Below are 18,764 nucleotides of genomic sequence, written 5' to 3'. Positions count from 1 at the left end.
AACTAATTTGTAAACAAAAGCACTTTTTAAATGTGGAAGAAAATGATCATAAAGATCATACTGTACATTCCTTATATCGTTCAGAGATATGACGACTGGTATAATAATGCCATGTCCCAGTAACTTAACGAAACATGTTGTTGAGAACATTAATTAAAAACCATGATTAAGCTAAATTATAATTAAAATGATTTTTAAAATGATTTAGAAAAGAGCTGTCTGTAAGACAGCACACTGTACTATTGTGTCAATTTTTATGTCAAACAAGGGCCATAACATTCATTTTAGGCAGGTAAGACTATTTTATAACAGGGGTTCATTATAAATTAAAACTCTACTATGGCCATAATTATATTGAATTTTCTGAGTCAAATAAGGGGCATAATTTGTATCAAATTCACCAAGATTTGTCTAACTTGCTTGTTTATTTCAGTAGGTTTACTGACTGGAAGTTTTGTGTGAAGCCTGATTCCAAAATATACAATGGTTACTAAGAAATGATCTTGCATGCAAGACTTTAACCAAGGTGTTACGCTGAAGTCTGTCACAAATTGACATACGGGCCTTATTTTATATGTATTGTAAATGCAGGTATTGCATCATCTTTTTGTAAATTTTTGAGTTATTGAGGTAAATGTCAGATTTCACGCATGAAATACCTCTTATATTTTTCTATATTTCATAACATAAATTTCCATGTAAATTTCATTAAATTCTGTTCAGTAATAAGAAAGTTGATATTTTATAAACTTCAGTAATTTATGTTTTTATCCCCAAAACCACTATAATGGGCCTCAAATTGTCAATTTAAATTCGCGCCAAAGTAGTTAGATTTCCCGGCTATATCGTGAATCCCGTGAAAATGACAATAGTCATAGCTCACGGCTTAGCCGTGAATCCCATGAAATTTAGTATTTGGCGGGACATTATCCTTTAAATAGACTTGACTAGATATGCCTTGCGCACACCACCTTCCGACATTATAGACGAATCTATGTCTGAATTATTTTCTTGCTAGAAATTTATGCTCGATCGAGGTAAGAAATTTATTTGTTAGATTTTTGTATGATTTTTGCATTACGATTTTTATTTGGTAAATTTTTGTTCATTCTACAGAATTCTGTAACATTTACTTTTCGGCATATGATTTTAGCTAGTTTCGGTATGTCAGGATGATTTATTAAATTTTTCAGACTTTTGTAAATTATTTAGAAAGAGGAATCTAAATGTTTCATTTATACAAGATGTTAAATTTGTACTGAAATTTGTATCGTGATAATTGTAAAGCACTGTTTCAAAAACTTATGTCAAATATTTTGTTAATTATGGAACGCCATCACTGCACTGTATTGTTATGTATAACTCTATATGGCAAGTCTAGTACCATGTATGTAATATATTATTGTAATATGAAATTGTGTGCCAGTCTATTGCATACACATACAATGTCCGTTTTAGTGTATGGCATTTGATATTATATGGATGCCAACTATCATATAACGTTTGATTTACATTGAATTTTGTTAATTTGTAGTTGTAAATAATAGCTGCAGTTTATCATGTCCGTATCTATAATGTTTCATCATATACTTTTCATATCTTTTTCATACTTTAACTTTAGTCTTTTAAGTAAGTAATTTTTTGTAATAATGGAAGTAATAAGTGACGTATTTTAATCATGTGACGTCTGAACTTAGTAGCACATATATTTTGTATAAGTAGCACGTATTATTTATGGGAGCCTACGGAGGTATGGTGTACCCAAAGGAGCAGTTTTATGCCCTGACTTATTTGTTTTGCTATGGTGCTTACCATATGTTATATATTTTAGCTTCTTCCGCCAGACGATTTTACCTGGTGATGTCATAACCCGGAAGTACAATGCCCGAGGTTCACTTGTCTTCACTCGCCTGGATGTGATATTCCCAGCGCAGAGCTTTCGTCCCATGGTTGTGCCGTAAACCGCAAAGACGATGATTTTTGTTATCCTCTGAAGTCAGCTCAGGGATGCAATCACCTACCACCATAGGGAGCCAACACGGAATCAACGTATTCACGGTTTAAAGGGACTGTATTTTGAATTTAGAAGCTGCGTTTTGTTTGTGCTACTTAAAGTTCACAATTACATTAAAGACCTGTGTCACGTCAGATTAGAATGGAAGTATAAGAACTTTTGTATCTAGAGATACTGAACTTTCTTTTTTTTTCTTTCTTATAATCAGTTTTTTTTTCTTTTCACATCTATTCATTGTAAATAATCATCTTTTGTAAATAAATTTGTAAATATTGTAAAGGGTGTTGATTTGTTCTGATGGTTACTGTCGCCGGTACGGCCTTTCCTGTCACAAAGTCAACACGCATGTAGAACAGCTCTCACTATTCTTATAGTCATTCATATCTTTTAAGTGTTTTCAAATCTTGTTCTTTCGGTAATAAAATAAAAGTACACTGGAGTTGACATTGTACAGCAGACTAGGCCTGCAATAAAAACAACTTCACTATCCTGTGAATCAACCTAAAAAGAACAGCAAATGGTTTTGCTAGAGGAAATTTAATTCAAAAGTTGTTAAAAAAGTAATTAGGGAAGGTCTGGGATGGTCATCTGGGATGGCTGAAATGTCTTCCAAGTTAGGAACAATAATTGAGCCGCGCCATGAGAAAACCAACATAGTCGGTTTGCGACCAGCATGGATCCAAACCAGCCTGCACATCTGCGCAGGATCCATGCTGTTCACTATCAATACGTATTACAATTAGAGAAACTGTTAGCGAACAGCATGGATCCTGACCAGACTGCGCGGATGCGCAGGCTGGTCAGGATCCATGCTGGCCGCAAACCCAATATGTTGGTTTTCTCATGGCACGGCTCATATTACATAAACTTAAGGAGTGCAGCCTTAACCAATCCAAAAACAATCACACACTCAGGTACACTTAAATCTATAACAATGTGGTTTAATTACACTGATAGGTTGTCATTCTTTTTCTAGGGTGTCAAGATACTTACAGATGTAGGCCATAAGCTTTTTATTTTGAGAGGAAAACTGAGACATTCTGATTGGCTGACCTGCATCACGTTCCTATATAAGAGGTCAAGGTTATACGTTAAAGGTCAAAGTTGAAGGTTACTGCAGAACACTATACAGTGCAAGTGAGGTCAAAATATACACTACAAAAGCTCCTGTACAGACATACACATGGAGGAATTCAAACGACACAGACTCACAAAAAGCAGTCTAGGTTATTCTCTATATTTTCTTGATTAAATGCTCAAACTTTCTGCATAATGTCAAGGACACCACAGAAATAGGTAAAGGTCAAAGGTCACCACAGTACAATAAACACAAAAAATGTACCAATGTGACAATGAAGACCTTTTCACTTTATCTTCACTGGAATTAGGCTCTGCTGGAATATTACAAAGAAATAATCAATGTTATAATAGAGTTAAAAATAATCTGTTTGGGCTATCACACACCTGAAAATCGTTTCTTAGTAAAAAAAAACAATCCTTGTATGAAATAACCCTTGTACAAGTCTTTTTTACTATAATTATGCTTACAAGGTTCATGACGAAGCTACTGGCAGGCAATTTGAAGTTTTATACAAGGATCCATCTTATTATCTGACCCATAAATTCATTTAAACAAAAATTAGCATCTACTTGACTAGCTCAAGATAAATGAATCTAGCTGCAACTTAAAATGTTTACTGCAAGTCAGGCTATATTTCAGAATTATTTTAGTCTAATTTAATATGGAGTACTTTAAAGATATTCAATCTGGATGACAAAAAAGACTTTAAAGATGCAGACAGGATGAAATTTTTGACTTCAAGACAAACAGAAGTCTGAATTAACATAGTTTTGAAGTTAATAAATCACTTCTGTATCTGAAAGACTCATGTTACTATCTTACAATTCTAAAGAAGTTATTGTAAAACACTCAAATGTAAATAAATTGATCAACAAACCAAAGTTTCAACAGCAAATTTGCATGCTATTAAGAAGACTGATAAAAACTACACCAAATTTCAACAATTACCACTAAGTTGCCTAGCAACACTCAAGGTCACACCTCAAGGTCACAATGTATTTACAGACTTTATTCATTTTCTGACTCCTCAGATATGGAAGGTAGACTACTCCAGGATAGACTATTCTACTCATGCAAAAACATCTATGTTTATATCATGCATACAACATTATATCAAGGTTATAAAACTGAATTTTGAGATAAATGGGTTATACAAGGACATTTTTGAAACTGACCAACGATAAGGCTACATGCTGAGACAGATCTCCAAATTCAGTTTCATCCCCTTATAGCCAAGCCACCATGATAAATCTTTGTCATGAAACCAATAAAAAATTTTGAGGCAAATTTTCTTGCCATGCTAAGCCAACTGTTAAGACTTGAAGAAGAAATGTCTTAGCATGAAATATTGTTATAAAATCTTTTTTTTTCTTTTGTTACTGTGTGGATGGCAAGACAAGAACTTATTTTTTCATGGTGGCATTAAACAATATTAAATGCTAACAAACTCAATTCAAACTTAAGATTTAAAACTTTCTTCAAAACATGTTTAATACAGCAGAGGGCTATGATCTTAACACTTTTTTTCTCAATATCAGAGTTTTAATAATGTGGTACTTGTTTGTTTGCCAGTGATTTACATTCCATCTATGCCCCTGGAGATTTCAAATAAAAGTGACAGTAACTGTTTTTAGCCCAAACGAGTTAAGTATTTACAATGTATTAGGTCTGTGACAACTATAACAATGTGAAATAAATGCTTCTCATGCATTAAAATGGACAGCTTTACTAAATTGGATAACTTAAGTATTAACTAGAGACTCTGGAAGAAGCACATGTCTCCCAATAACGCTTCATTTAGAAGGCAGGGTGAATGGATATGCAATAGCTGGGCATAGTACAAATACATGCGTGGAGAGAGAAACAACCTGAAAATTGTTACTGTTCAATGTTTGTGACAAAAGTTAGTAAGAAAATGACAAAACAAGAGCTGTCGGAGGACAGCAACGCTCGACTATTCAACAGCCTTGTCGATTGAATGAATACGAGTCGAAAAAGGGGCATAATTTAAAAAAAGCAAAATAGGGTTATGGAACCTGCATAGTGCTTATCAGCTCATGACAGTGGACAAGTGTGTGAAGTTTCAATCCATTCCCATTAGTAGGTACTGAGATACCAGCTTATATATAAGAATTTAACCCCAAACTCCTAAGTTTAACAAGAGCTGTCAGAGGACAGCAACGCTCGACTATTCAACAGCCTTGTCAATTGAATTAATACGAAAGTCGAAAAAGGCATAATTTTGTAAAAATGGGAAAAAGGGTTATGGAACCTTCACAGTGCTTATCAGCTCATAAAGTGAACAAGTGCGTGAAGTTTCAATCCTTTTCCATAGGTGGATACTGAAATACCAGCTTACATACAAAAATATTGTATGCTAAAATAACTAATCAACAAAAATATTTTTTGTGTGTGAATGAAGTATCCAACTATTCTGATTTAGCCCATAATCTAACTTGATCATGATCTAATGGGTGTACACTATATGTAGATTAGTTAATAAATGAAGATGTCAGAGTGTAAGCATGGTAAATTTTTAAACATACCATTACTTAATATATCAAGTGTATATAACTATAGACCAAATATTCTGCTCTTGCCCACAACTGACCTTAAATAAGATTGCATACACATTCTGGACACATATGAACAGGATTGGTTAAGAAATCAATTTGGTATATATCTTTGAATCAAGGGCATATGACTCTAAACCAAACAGGTAAATAATGAAACTTCAACAAGACCTATATACGGTTTGCTCATTTTGTGTATATAAAAATGAACAAGTAGGATTGGTGAAGAAATGAAGGCGCTACAGCTTAAACTGGATGAAATATTATAGCATTTTTTTTTATACCAAGGCCCATAACTCTGCCAAAAATTATAGTTCAACCATAAAAAACTCGGATAATGTGCACAACTAGACTTGGTACTGACCACTACCATAAAATTTTATTGAAATTCCCACAAGTAGTGTATGAAAGGTTTGTTTGTTTGTTTTGGGTTTAACGCCGTTTTTCAACAGTATTTCAGTCATGTAACGGCGGGCAGTTAACCTAACCAGTGTTCCTGGATTCTGTACCAGTACAAACCTGTTCTCCGCAAGTAACTGCCAACTTCCCCACATGAACCAGAGGTGGAGGACTAATGATTTCAGACACAATGTCGTTTATCAAGTAGTCACGGAGAACATACACCCCGCCCGAGGATCGAACTCACGACCCCGCGATCCGTAGACCAACGCTCTTACCTACTGAGCTAAGTTTCAGTGGATTGGTCCTGACAAACGTTAGTGACAGAGGGACAGACAGACAAGACAAAATCAATTTACCTCCTGACATATATGAAAACATGATAATACTTGGGTTGTATTTTTAATCTCACAGACTAATAGCTGTCCATCCATTATGCATGAAAAATAAAGTGACTTATTGTAATGCACACACAATCTGACATAAAGTGTAAAATCTTTCATATAAAAATAAGAAACGAGTAAGACAGTAAGACATATATCTCCATGTCTTCACACATTTCCAAACAGAAATTTTGAAGTTAATTTGAGAAAAACTGAACTTCACATTCTTTTTTCTGTATTTAATGATACTTAAAATTTACCAAACATCTGTTGAGGAGTCACTTTATAATAAAAAAAAAACATAAGATAAAAGCACATTATAAAATAGTACTAGTAAGTAATAGTGGATAATAAGTGTGAAGTTTCTTTCATTAAAACAGAAAATACACCCACCTTTTTTACATCCCTTTGTCTCTCTTGTTGTTGTGGTGAAGTTTGGGGTGACGAATCTTCCCTATCCAGCTTGTGTTGTAACCTAAACAATCGGGGATTGTAAGCCCTACAAGTCAAACAAGCCAATAACATCCAATCAGAACCCTTGTTGCAAGTGGAATTTTTGTAATGGTTTCTCACAAACATATTTAACAGCTCTTATTGGTAAATGCTAAACAAATTTAAATATTTATTTATTTTTGAATTTATATGAGATGTAAGTAGTCAACGGCTGAAAACACAGAACTTTTCAACATTCCAAAGTTACACAAATACATTTGGTCATGTCATTCAGAAATTCATTATAATTACGAAATATCTTCAAGCAAAATGCATGAATATTTTTACTCATATAGCACTTCAAAATCAAGAGATTTTTGCCACAACTTGGTTACATGAAGCCATGATATGCTACCGTACAGGATAGCTCGAAATACTGCGGCAGAATGTTTAATGTAATATTGATGTCAAGTGTGCAACGTCACTGGAGGTGGCACTACTGGGTGAGATTTAGACCAAGACAATTAGGAAAACCCCAGAAGACTTACATCTCTGAAAACTATACTGGTTTCTCTTAAACAAATTTCAACTGATTTTCATTGTCCAAAACTAAATAGAGCTTAAAACTTAAAATTAAATAAATTTTAAACAAGAATATACATTGCTTCATATATTAAACAAGGCAGTCTGAAAGACAGCTAAATCCCCCGCCACTGCTATGGATAGTGGAAGGGTAAACCTTTGATTTTAGCTGTGACCTTGACCTTGAACTGACATGGCTGACTCATGACTTCTGCACAACGTCTTGATGAGGTGATCATTTGACCCAAGTTTCATGAAAATCCTTCAAGGGGTTTAGGAGATACAGAGCTGAAACCTTTGACCTTCAGTTGTGACCTTGACCTTGAGTTGACATGGCTGACTCATGAGTTCTTGATGAGGTGATCATCTGACCCGAGTTTGATAAAAATCCTTCAAGGGGTTTAGGAGATACAGAGTGGACACAAAATGGAAGGCTCAAACCTTCGCCCCTTAGTTGTGACCTTGACCTTGAGCTGGCATGGTTGACTCATAATTTCTGCACATCGTTTTGATGAGGTAATCATTTTACCCAAGTTTTATAAAATTCCTTCAAGGGGTTTAGGAGATATAGAGCGGACACGAAATGGAAGACTCAAACCTTTGACCCTAAGTTGTGACCTTGACCTTGAGCCGGCATGACTGACTCATGAGTTCTGCACATCGTCTAGATGAGATGATCATTTGACCCAAGTTTGATAAAATTCCTTCAAGGGGTTTAGGCATGGGTTTAGGAGATATAGAGCGGACACAAAATGGAAGGCTCAAACCTTTGACCTTGAGTTGTGACCTTGACCTTGAGCCAACAAGGCTGACCCATGGGTTCTGCACATCGTCTTGATGAGGTGATCATTTGACCCAAGTTTCGTGAAAATCCTTCAAGGAGTTTAGAAGATATAGAGCGGACACAAAATGGAAGGCTCAAAACCTTTGACCCCAAGTTGTGACCTTGACCTTGAGCCGGCATGGCTGACTCATGGGTTCTGCACATCATCTTGATGAGGTGATCATTTGACCCAAGTTTTATAAAATTCCTTCAAGGGGTTTATGAGATATAGAGCAGACACAAAATGGCAGGATCAAACCTTTGACCTTGAGTTGTGACCTTGACCTTGAACCGACAAGGCTGACTCATGGGTTTTGCACATCGTCTTGATGAGGTGACCATTTGACCCAAGATTCGGACGGAAGGTCGGAAAGACGGAAGGACGTACGGACGGACGGACACAGACCATTCCTATAATCCCTCTGCCATGGCTGGGGATTAACAAACAGCATGACATAAAGTAATACCTTTTGCAAAATCTCATGTTTACCTTTGTTGTTTTGAAATGTCTTAAAGCAACTGTTTTTTTTTTTTTTTTAATACTATTTTTATTATTACAGCAACATTCTAGCAAATGATAACTGAAATGCACACAAATGGCCTCTGTACTCTAGTTTAATCTTATTTACCGAAGTTAAAACCAGTTTTCAAAAGCATTTAAGATTCTGTAATGTTGACATTTATGCCAACAAGTAGTACTCTATAATTATAATCACTTGTTTGCCTCAAGTAGTAACCATATGAAGAAATGACTGTAGGCATATTGTCACAAATTATCAGAGAGAAGAGAATCCATCTTGCCCTGGGACCTCACAGCCTCTTGGAAGTCTTGTGCTCTTCCTACCAAACTATAGGATGAGTTCATACTGTTCAAGAAGAGTTTACATCTACACAAATATCTAAAATGGCACACACAACAAGTTTACTTTAACTATACAGCCATGTTGCTTGTAAGCTGACAGAAGAAAACTAGCCTAAATTAAACACAACTGGGAATAGAAGCCTGTTTATAGTCAGCCTAATCTACAAAATCTTGAAACTTAAAGTAATTCATGGGATATATTTAAGATTTTCAGTGTAAAAAATATTGCAAACTAGAAATGTGTCTACTGGAAGCAGGTGTCCCATAAAAAGAACAGTCCTTTTTTTTTTGACAAATTAAAAAAGGGTGATAACTCAGCTATTATTTGACCCCTAAAAATCATTTTTATATAAACATCTACAAATCATTTGCCGAAATTAATTTAATACCAAACTAGAAATCTGATAGACAATAATGGTGTCCATTATTTGTTTACAGACTGATAGGAAACTATCTCAAAATTATATTTTTAAGAAAAATGCCAAGTGGAGACAAGCATTTCTGGCAAGACTGTTTAAAGCAAGCTGAAGTTACAGTCTTGACTAGATCAGGTACGGCCCTTGGCCTCCAGTTGCGAGTTTGGCCTCTGGGAGTTTGACCTCTTGAGACAGGGGACTGGGTGTTGTGCACAACTGTTACATTGACACAAACATTTTTACTAATTACATCAAAGTGCCCCAACTGTGACCTTGACCCTGTGTTTTTCACATGAAACACTTTCTCCTTAAGGCAAACCTTTGTGCCAATTACTTCCAACACTGCTGAGCATATGTCAAAGTTTAATAGCACAAACAAGATCAGATTGACCCTTCAGCCTGAAGTGTGAACTTGACCTGGCCTATTACTTCCAAGATTACTTTATCTGTGTCAAAGTTGGTAGAAGTACACTTAATATAGAGCCATTTTGATGACTTTGTCAAGCTCAGTCAGATGGGCTCAATAGCTTGACAATGATAAATCTATAAAGATCCACCTCTACATTTTCAGAGGAGGCACAAAGAGATTCAAAAGAATATGTGAACATGCAGGTTGTGTTGAATCAGGATATATCTGTCACAATGCTTAAAAAATTTCCATCAACAAGAGGTCGCTCACCTGAGGAACATCTGGAATAAAATGTAGCCTCTAATTTTCCATACACAAGGACCCCAGATGACCTACATTCAAATTTGACCTGAATTTGACCATGACACAATCTGATCAAATTTCATTAATATCCAGTGTTTAATCTAGCCCCTAAAGCATACACAGTTTTTCTTTGATTTGACCTAGTGACCTAGTTCTTGACCCCAGATGACCCATAATCGAACTTAACCTGGATTTCATCAAGACAAACAATCTGTGAAATTTCTTGAATATCCAGTGAAAAATGCAGCCCCTATTACATGCACAAGATTTTTCTTAGATTTGACTGAGTGACCCAGTTTTTGACCCCAGATGACCCATATTCGATCTTGATCTAGATTTCATAAAGAAGATCATTGTGATCAAATTTTATGAATACTGTATCGAATGAAAAATGCAGCCCCTATCGCACACATGCACTTTTTCTTTGATCTGACTGGGTGACCTAGTTTTTAACACAGATGACCCATATTCGAACTTGACCTAGATTTCATCAAGACAAACATTCTAAGCTAACTCCACAATTATTCAGTGAAAAATGCAGCCCTTATTGCATACAAAAGGATTTTCTTTGATTTGACCGGGTGACCTTGTTTTTGATCCCAGATGATCCATATCCGAACTTGATCTAGATTTCCTCCAGACAAACATTCTGATCAAATTTCATGTAGATCCAGTGAAAAATGCAGCCCCTATTGCATACACAAGGTTTTTCTTTGATTTGACCAGGTGACCTAGTTTTTGACCCCAAAATTTATGACCCAGTTTCAAACTCATCCAAGAAATCATCAATGCAAACATTATGACCAAGTTTCATGACAAGCAGACTTAAAATTTGACCTCTAGAGTGTTCACAAGGTTTATCTTTGATTTGATGCGGTGACCTAGTTTTGACCCCAGATGACATAGTTTCGATCATCAACATTCTTACAAGTTCCTATGACAAGTGGACTTAAAATGTAGCTTCTAGCATGCTCACAAGGTTTTCCTTTGATTTGACTAGGTGACCTAGTTTTTGACCCAAGATGACCCAGATTCGACTTGGGCTAAAGATCACCAAGACTAATATTCTGACCAAGTTTCATGAAGATACAAAAGATAATGTGGACTCTAAAGTGTTCACAAGGTAAAATATTGATGAAGACCACAGACGATGGAAAAATGTTGATGACAATAGCTCAACTTTGAGCACTTTGTGCTCAGCTGAGCTAATAAAAAAATACTTTTGAGGACAAAATTGTCATGCTATTGGTTTCACCGAATGTACTTTACTTACTTTGTTTCATATATAAAAGAAATTTTATTGCAGAAGATTCCAAAAGATCCCTTTCATAAATACTTTTTTTACATCTTCCTTTCAAAATGAAATCAGTTAAAGAAAATACTATAATAACAGATATAAATTAATATGATATGCATATATTTCATATTACTGTATGTTATTTTGTATTCATACAAATATCTACACTTTATGTATATGCATACATGTTTCTCTTATAAATTCCATTTCCAAAGAAAGCATTAGAATGGATTACAAGTTACCACGTCAAACATCATGCAGTGAGTATGAAAACAGTGACACATTCAAATATTAGACAAAAATGTGAGACAGTCCAAGGGTGAGAATAATGTTGGTGAGAAAACCAGTCAAACAAATTTTTCAAGCAGCCATCTTTACCATCAGGTTTTTTATACAAAATAAAGAAATTTTATACTAATTAAAAAGTATGGTAGATCAATGCTGTTTGTTTCCCTTTTTTTATGAAGAAAAAATAACTTTATAAATTTTAAGAATTTTTCAAACAAATATGGTGCAGTAATAGGAAAATTTGTTTGACATTCCACTCCACTTGCAGTACCGTTACATAAAACCCCATCTCCGCAATATTGGCTTGTTTACAAGTAGGACAGTATATAAATATCGGAATACACCAAAAAAAAAAAAGCACCAATAGCCACTCTGGCTGATGTTCTCAAAATATATATTTGAGATTTATCCATAATTCATTCATTTCTTATCTATTTCAAGCTTACTATATAAATGTAAAATAAAAAAGCTCAAATGACTGTAACATATTGTATTATTTTCAAAACAGCTAAATCAAAAGATATAATTTTCAGACAGATGTCAATTAAAATTCTAGTAAAAAACTTTATAATAATGAACCCAAATGAAGAAGTCATTATTTTGTATCATAAATAATTGAAAGAAAGCAAAGCTTCCTGTATTTTGAAAGTGTCTTTCCTAGTGTGGTGTCTTCCAGTATTTATATTCAGTACAATATTTCATGCAATTAACACAAAGAAACACATATATCAAGGCAGCAAGGTTACACCTGTCAGCAATATGTATTCACAAACAAAATCCTTGAAACCTCTACCATTAATTTTTACAAAGACAAAATCCCTCCAAAGCTTTTTACAATTCAATTTCACAATATGTTTATCTTAAATCAACTGCCACCTAACAACAGTATAATTAATTATGTCAGTTTATAAACATAACAGAGTGGTTAAGATTTCATTATGTGTATGTGAACTGGTATGTGAAGGAAACTTCTGTAATTATATCTAACAAACCAGCAAGCGTATTGCTACACAAACATGTACTTATTTATAAATATGTGTTATATCACAAAGCACACTGTCTGAATTCTGATAAATTTCAATTTGTGCATTTTGAAAAATAAGACATTTCTCAAAAATTGTTTGTAAATATTCTACACAAATGCATCAACATACACCGAATGAAATGTCCAGATCTCTATCAACAAAAGCCTAGTATCTGATCATTTTACTGTGAAAGCAACAAAAACACCCAAACACACTGAAAATGTTAACTGTAAAACCAGAACATTTGCTATTTATCACAAGAATTAAAGAAAAAAGATTGTAAAATTATTTCCCAATATTTCAGAATTGTTAAACAGATCAATAATGTTGACTTTTATATCATTTTCTGTTTGTGTGATATTTTCTTTGAACAAGAGGGCCATGAAGGCCCTGTATCGCTCACCTGACCTACTGACCTAAAGATCATCAAGATTAACATTCTGACTAAGTTTCATGAAGATACAGTCATAAATGTGGCCTCTAGAGTGTTACCAAGCTTTTCCTTTGATTTGACCTAGTGACCTAGTTTTTGAACCCACCTGACCCAGATTTTAACATGACCTATAGATCATCAAGATTATATTCTGACCATGTTTCATAAGATATGATCATAAATGTGGCCTCTACAGTGTTTACCAGCTTTTCCTTTGATTTGACCTGGTGACCTAGTTTTTGACCTTAATGACCCAGATTCAAACTGGACCTTGAGATCATCAAGATTAACATTCTGACCAAGTTTCATGAAGATACAGTCATAAATGCTGCCTCTACAGTGTTAAGAAGCTTTTCCTTTGATCTGACCTTGTGACCTAGTTTATGACTCCAGATGACCCAATATCGAACTCGTCCAAGACTTTATTAAGGGAACATTCTGACCAAGTTTCATTAAGATTGGGCCAAAACTGTGACCTCTAGAGTGTTAACAAGCTTTTCCTTTGATTTGACCTGGTGACCTAGCTTTTCCCAGATGACCCAATATCGATCTCATCCAAGATTCTATTGAGGGTAACATTCTGACCAAGTTTCATTAAGATTGGGCCAAAATTGTGACCTCTAGAGTGTTAGCAGTCAAATTGTTGATGACGACGGACGGACGACGACGGACACAGGGCGATCACAAAAGCTCACCTTTGAGCACTTCGTGCTCAGGTGAACTAAAAATATTGTTTCTAGTTTTACAACACAGCAAATTCAATTACTTCAAGTAAATACTAACATGTTACAATAACAGATCATATTCATGTGTAAGCACAATATGCATTAATTACACATATGCCTCACAGCACCACTACACACAATACCCTAGCATGCTAAAACAGTATCAAAATCTTCTCCCTTCGTATTTTGCATAGTCCAAAATAAGGCTATCCTACCACTAAATCTCAAATAAGTAAGTTCATAAACAGAATTTATAAACAAAATTTATGAAAACATTTCAACCTGATTTATGAATTTTGTATTCTGAATGTTCTTAATAATAAATAAATGGTCAGCTTGTGTTAAAATTAGGGATTTTGTAGGGGTGGGATTTTGTTGGGTAGGATTTTGTAAGGGTAGGATTTTGTAGAGGGAAGGGAATTTGTAAGGAAGGGATTTTGTCCTATACTAAGCTCAAACATCACACCAGACTCAAATAGATACCTAATATTTTTCTCGTAAAGCTCATCCTCGGCCCGTTTCCTTCTCTCTTCCTCTGTCAATGCAGGAGGAGCATCTTCAGGCAACACTTTAATAGAATTCTTTGGTGCATCTCTCTGCTGTGCTGGTTCAGGTACTTAGTAATAAATAATCCACATGCATTTACATATTTGGAAAATTGTAGCACACTAGGATTTCCAAAATTCATTCTGACAAAGTTCACAATAAACATACTGCAACAATTTTAGCTGTAAAACCACTGAGCTTCTTTAATTAGTTAAGACTACTAAAAGAAGCCTGTTTCAACTTACAATATAATGAAAACGTATAAAAACTTTTAGTATTTTAGCAAAAGACTAATTCACTAGGTTATAAAAACATTCAAAGCTACTATTTTGTTTTGAAATGCATGTGAGTTGTCAGTAATGTACATAACTGAACTCAAACCAATGACACTATTCAATGATAAAATCACTGTTTGGGACCTAATATTTCTTAAATAATCAAGCTGATATCAAACTTACCTTTTGATGGATCAGTTACAGCTCTGCTTTTCTTCCATGATGACAATGTCTTGGATAACCCGCTTACTGGTTTCGCAGGCTGTCGCTCTTCTGGTTTAGGGCGTACAGGTTTAGGTGCAACTTTTGGAGGAGTCTTCTTTTGAGCAGGGGGTGAAGGTTTCTGAAATAATCCTGCAGAGCCCCCAAACTGGCGAATCTCTCCAGCTAGTCTTCCTCTTGGAGATTTAGACTCTTCTCCTGAAGAAGACTGTGAACCAAATCTACTAAATAGACTGGTTTCCCTTGGCTTAGCTCCACTGTCATGTGACTTTGCTCCGAGGTCTGAAGTCCTTGGACTATCTGATCCTCTAGGTTGTAAGGCTCTGTTTAAAGCTTTAGAGGAGGTGACTTCCTTTACTTCTTTCTCTTTCAGTTCAAAAGATTTCTTTTCAGTAGTTAATGAGTTAGCGCTCTTTGTCTGAAACAAACTAGGTGACTTGCCTTTCTCTGCTCCAGAAGTATTGACTGACATTGACAATGTTGGAGCTGCTACAACATTCACAGGAACGGCCCTGAAGACTTGGTGCTTGTCTTCTGTACGCTGGGCAGCTAACGCCCTTTCTTTAGCGGCAGCTGCCCTCCGCTCAGTCTGGACCATGAAATTGTGTTTACGTGCTTCAACGATCTCAAGTAGGCTGTCTGATTTGCCTGTGTCTGCAGTGCACAAAAATATTTGTAATATATTTCATTTAAAACTACCAATTAACCATCAAAATGTTTCTTGAACTAAATAACTGCAGATTTGTTGGAAAAAGATTCAACAGCTATTTTCACAATGTTCTCTTGTTTAACTGACGATTACATAGACCTAAACTTAATGATAGTATCTCTCCGAAAGACATCACATATCTCTTACTTCAGACAATTGTTTAGCACTCCAGTAAATTAACACTTTTTTAGTTTAAGTTTTTTACAATCACCCCATCACATGACCTAGAAAAAGAATAAACATTTTCAATGGAATTAAGTTTGAAGCAACTGAGTCTAAAGCATAATTGTCCTATCCAAAATGCACAGTATAAACCTTTCTCATAAAGAAATATTGTAAATCATACAAGGCTTGTTTTACCCATTACAAATGGTCCAGTTTCATTTACCTCTCAGACTGTCATCCTCAAAGTTCTGTGATACTGAAGCAGATTCTGACTCAGACATTTCATGCTTCTCGAAAGACTGCAGTGAGTCAGTGCTCTCCGAGAGTTCCTCTGTTTTGTTGAATGCTTCAGATATCGAAATCTCTGATCCAAGAGTCATGGTAGTCAGGTCTGGTAGTGGCTCCTCCGTGATCCCAGAACTATGTTCAGCCAGCTGAAATCATGAATGGCTATTTTCAAACACATTGTTATCTTAAGCTTAATTCCAAAAATAAAGCAGCTACAATTAGACTTAATGTACAGTGGACAAGGTACATGTGACCACCTGTATTAAGCGATTTTCTTTGTAAGTGACTACTTAAATCCCACCCAAACATTTTTATTATATAAAAACCTCCCATTAAAACATTTTTTCATGATGAAAAAGTATCTATAAATCCACCGAATATGAAACTTTCCACAACTGTCTTAGTAGCGAGTACATTGTGGATATGTAAACAATAAACCTTTCTAACAGTTGAGTAAACAAACAATTAGTTTATACATAATTTATTTTAGGTCGAAAGCACATAGGTTGAAGAGAAGAGTGTATACACTGAAAGGACCTAATTATGTGTGGCATGCAGATGGATATGATAAATTAAAGCCATATGAATTCTGTATATAGTTACAGTTGTAGAATCATGTGGCTTAGTTTAGTTTACACTAATTTATTTTAGGTCGATACTGAAGCAAGTTCTACAACTTTTATCAATCACCCTCGACACCTCATTCCTGATGGAATCCATCGCCATGAGGGTATGAAAGAAGAGGCCAGTTTCCCTTTTAATGCTGAGCGCCAAGCAAGGGAGCTACTGGTACCATTTTTCAAGTCTTTGGTATGACGCGGCCAGGGATAGAACCCACGACCTCCCGCACTCGAAGCGGATGCTCTGCCACTAGGCTATCGATGCTGTTAAACAAACAATTGCTTGTCAATGGACAAGGAGAAGTTTTCACCATCTTAAAATAAATCCCGATCAATATTAATCACAGTTTCAAACTGTGATGAGCACAGTTAATAAACAGTTCAACATATTTCTTGTTTCCACAGTTAAACATATTTCTTGTTTTTATATTTATTAAGACAATCAGTTTCAAACTGTGATGTGCACAGTAATAAACAGTTCAACATATTTCTTGTTTCTAAATTTATTAAGACACCATTCTACTTAAAACAAAAAACAACCTTTATAACGATTACAGTATCAATAAACAAGAGCTGTCACAGGAGACAGCACGCTCAACTATTTCGATGCTGGATTGTGAAATTGGGCACATCTGAGGAAGATTAAGCTGTCACTGGAGTGTTTAATGACTCAAATGTGGATAAAGATATTGGACAATAGCTTAAGTCTCAAAACATTAAATCAGTATAAAAGGAACATAATTCATGGAAAACTTCTGCAAAAGTAATGCACCATGTGTCATATCATGCGGCTATTTCGGAACAACTATTTTAAGTTTGAATCAAATCTATTTAGTAATACTGGAGATACAGCAAAAGTGCATCGCAACTTGAACCGGAAATTCTATTAGTAAAAAGAGGGCATAACTCAGAACAGACTGGTGCCAGCATTATCAAACTTGTGTTATATGATGTGAGTGATGATGTGGAACAACCATTTTAAGTTTGATTAAATCCATTTAGTAACAACAGAGATATAAAAAGCATAAAAATTAAACTGAAATTCTAAGTAAAAAGGGGATATAACTCATAAAATATTTGCACCAGAGTTACTGACCTTGTGTCATATGGTGAGGATGATGATCTGGAAAAACTAATTTAAGTTTTAATCAAATTCATTAAGTAATGACAAAGATATAGTGATTCCTCATCATCACCCACATCATATGATACAAGGGCCATAACTCTTGCATCAATATTTCATGAATTATGTCCCCTTTTTACTTAGAATTTCAGGTTAATTGTGGTGCACTTTCACTATATAACTATTTTAAGTTTGAAGCAAATCCATCAAGTAATAACAAAGATAAAGAGAAAGTGCATAAAAACTTTAACCAAGGTGGGGATGCGGAAAGACGCCGACACCGTCGCCGTGTCAAGTAGGATAGCTCTCCGTACTTCATATAGTCAAGCTAAAAAGTTAGGATTTAAACCAAATTAAATCATTGTGCTTAATCTATTGGAATCCGTTTTTTTGTGTTGGTCAAATTATTTATCTTCAAAAGAGTTGATTTAAATTCTTACAATAAAAATAGAAGCCGTTGATCAGCATTTTAAGTTCCAAATTTATGGAGCCGAGACTGGTCTCTAAACTCTGCTTTATCACCATTGACCCTGTACTTACATAATCCAGACTGCTTTCATCAACAGTGGAGGACTGGTTTCCTGATTTATCCTTCATTAGACTGGTTTCATCCTTTGTTACACTGGTTTCCTCCTGAGATAGACTGGTTTGCTCCAAAGACAGACTGGAATCTTCTGTTTTCTTCCCTGTAGTACTGTCAGGCAGTCTGCTTCTCAAGAAATTTGACTTTGGCACTGTTTGAAAAAAAAACATATTAATTAAGTATAAAAC

The 18,764-nt window shown here is 35.1% G+C and overlaps 1 protein-coding gene across 22 annotated transcripts in view; it reads right to left on the bottom strand.

Annotated features, from left to right (window-relative positions):
* Positions 1 to 18,764, bottom strand: part of LOC123554020 (uncharacterized) — a 72,348-nt gene that overhangs the window by 7,239 nt on the left and 46,345 nt on the right. For 5 of the 22 annotated variants that reach the window (XM_045343857.2, XM_045343836.2, XM_045343838.2 and 2 more), the window contains 6 exons: positions 18,534 to 18,727; positions 16,186 to 16,396; positions 15,050 to 15,742; positions 14,529 to 14,661; positions 6,844 to 6,949; positions 3,008 to 3,080 (listed from right to left, as the gene is read on the bottom strand). In XM_045343857.2, coding sequence (XP_045199792.2) covers positions 3,008 to 3,080; positions 6,844 to 6,949; positions 14,529 to 14,661; positions 15,050 to 15,742; positions 16,186 to 16,396; positions 18,534 to 18,727 — 1,410 coding nt within the window. Of the gene's footprint in view, positions 1 to 3,007; positions 3,081 to 3,356; positions 3,409 to 4,043; positions 4,161 to 6,843; positions 6,950 to 14,528; positions 14,662 to 15,049; positions 15,743 to 16,185; positions 16,397 to 18,533; positions 18,728 to 18,764 lie in introns of all 22 variants that reach the window. The other 17 variants (XM_045343844.2, XM_045343839.2, XM_045343843.2 and 14 more) reach the window with 12 other exon arrangements.

The sequence above is a fragment of the Mercenaria mercenaria genome, chromosome 7, assembly GCF_021730395.1.
Source record: "Mercenaria mercenaria strain notata chromosome 7, MADL_Memer_1, whole genome shotgun sequence".
Classification (NCBI taxonomy): Eukaryota; Metazoa; Mollusca; class Bivalvia; order Venerida; family Veneridae; genus Mercenaria; species Mercenaria mercenaria.
The sequence above is the reverse complement of the archived record's forward strand: the minus strand, read 5'-3'. Positions and strand labels throughout refer to the sequence as shown.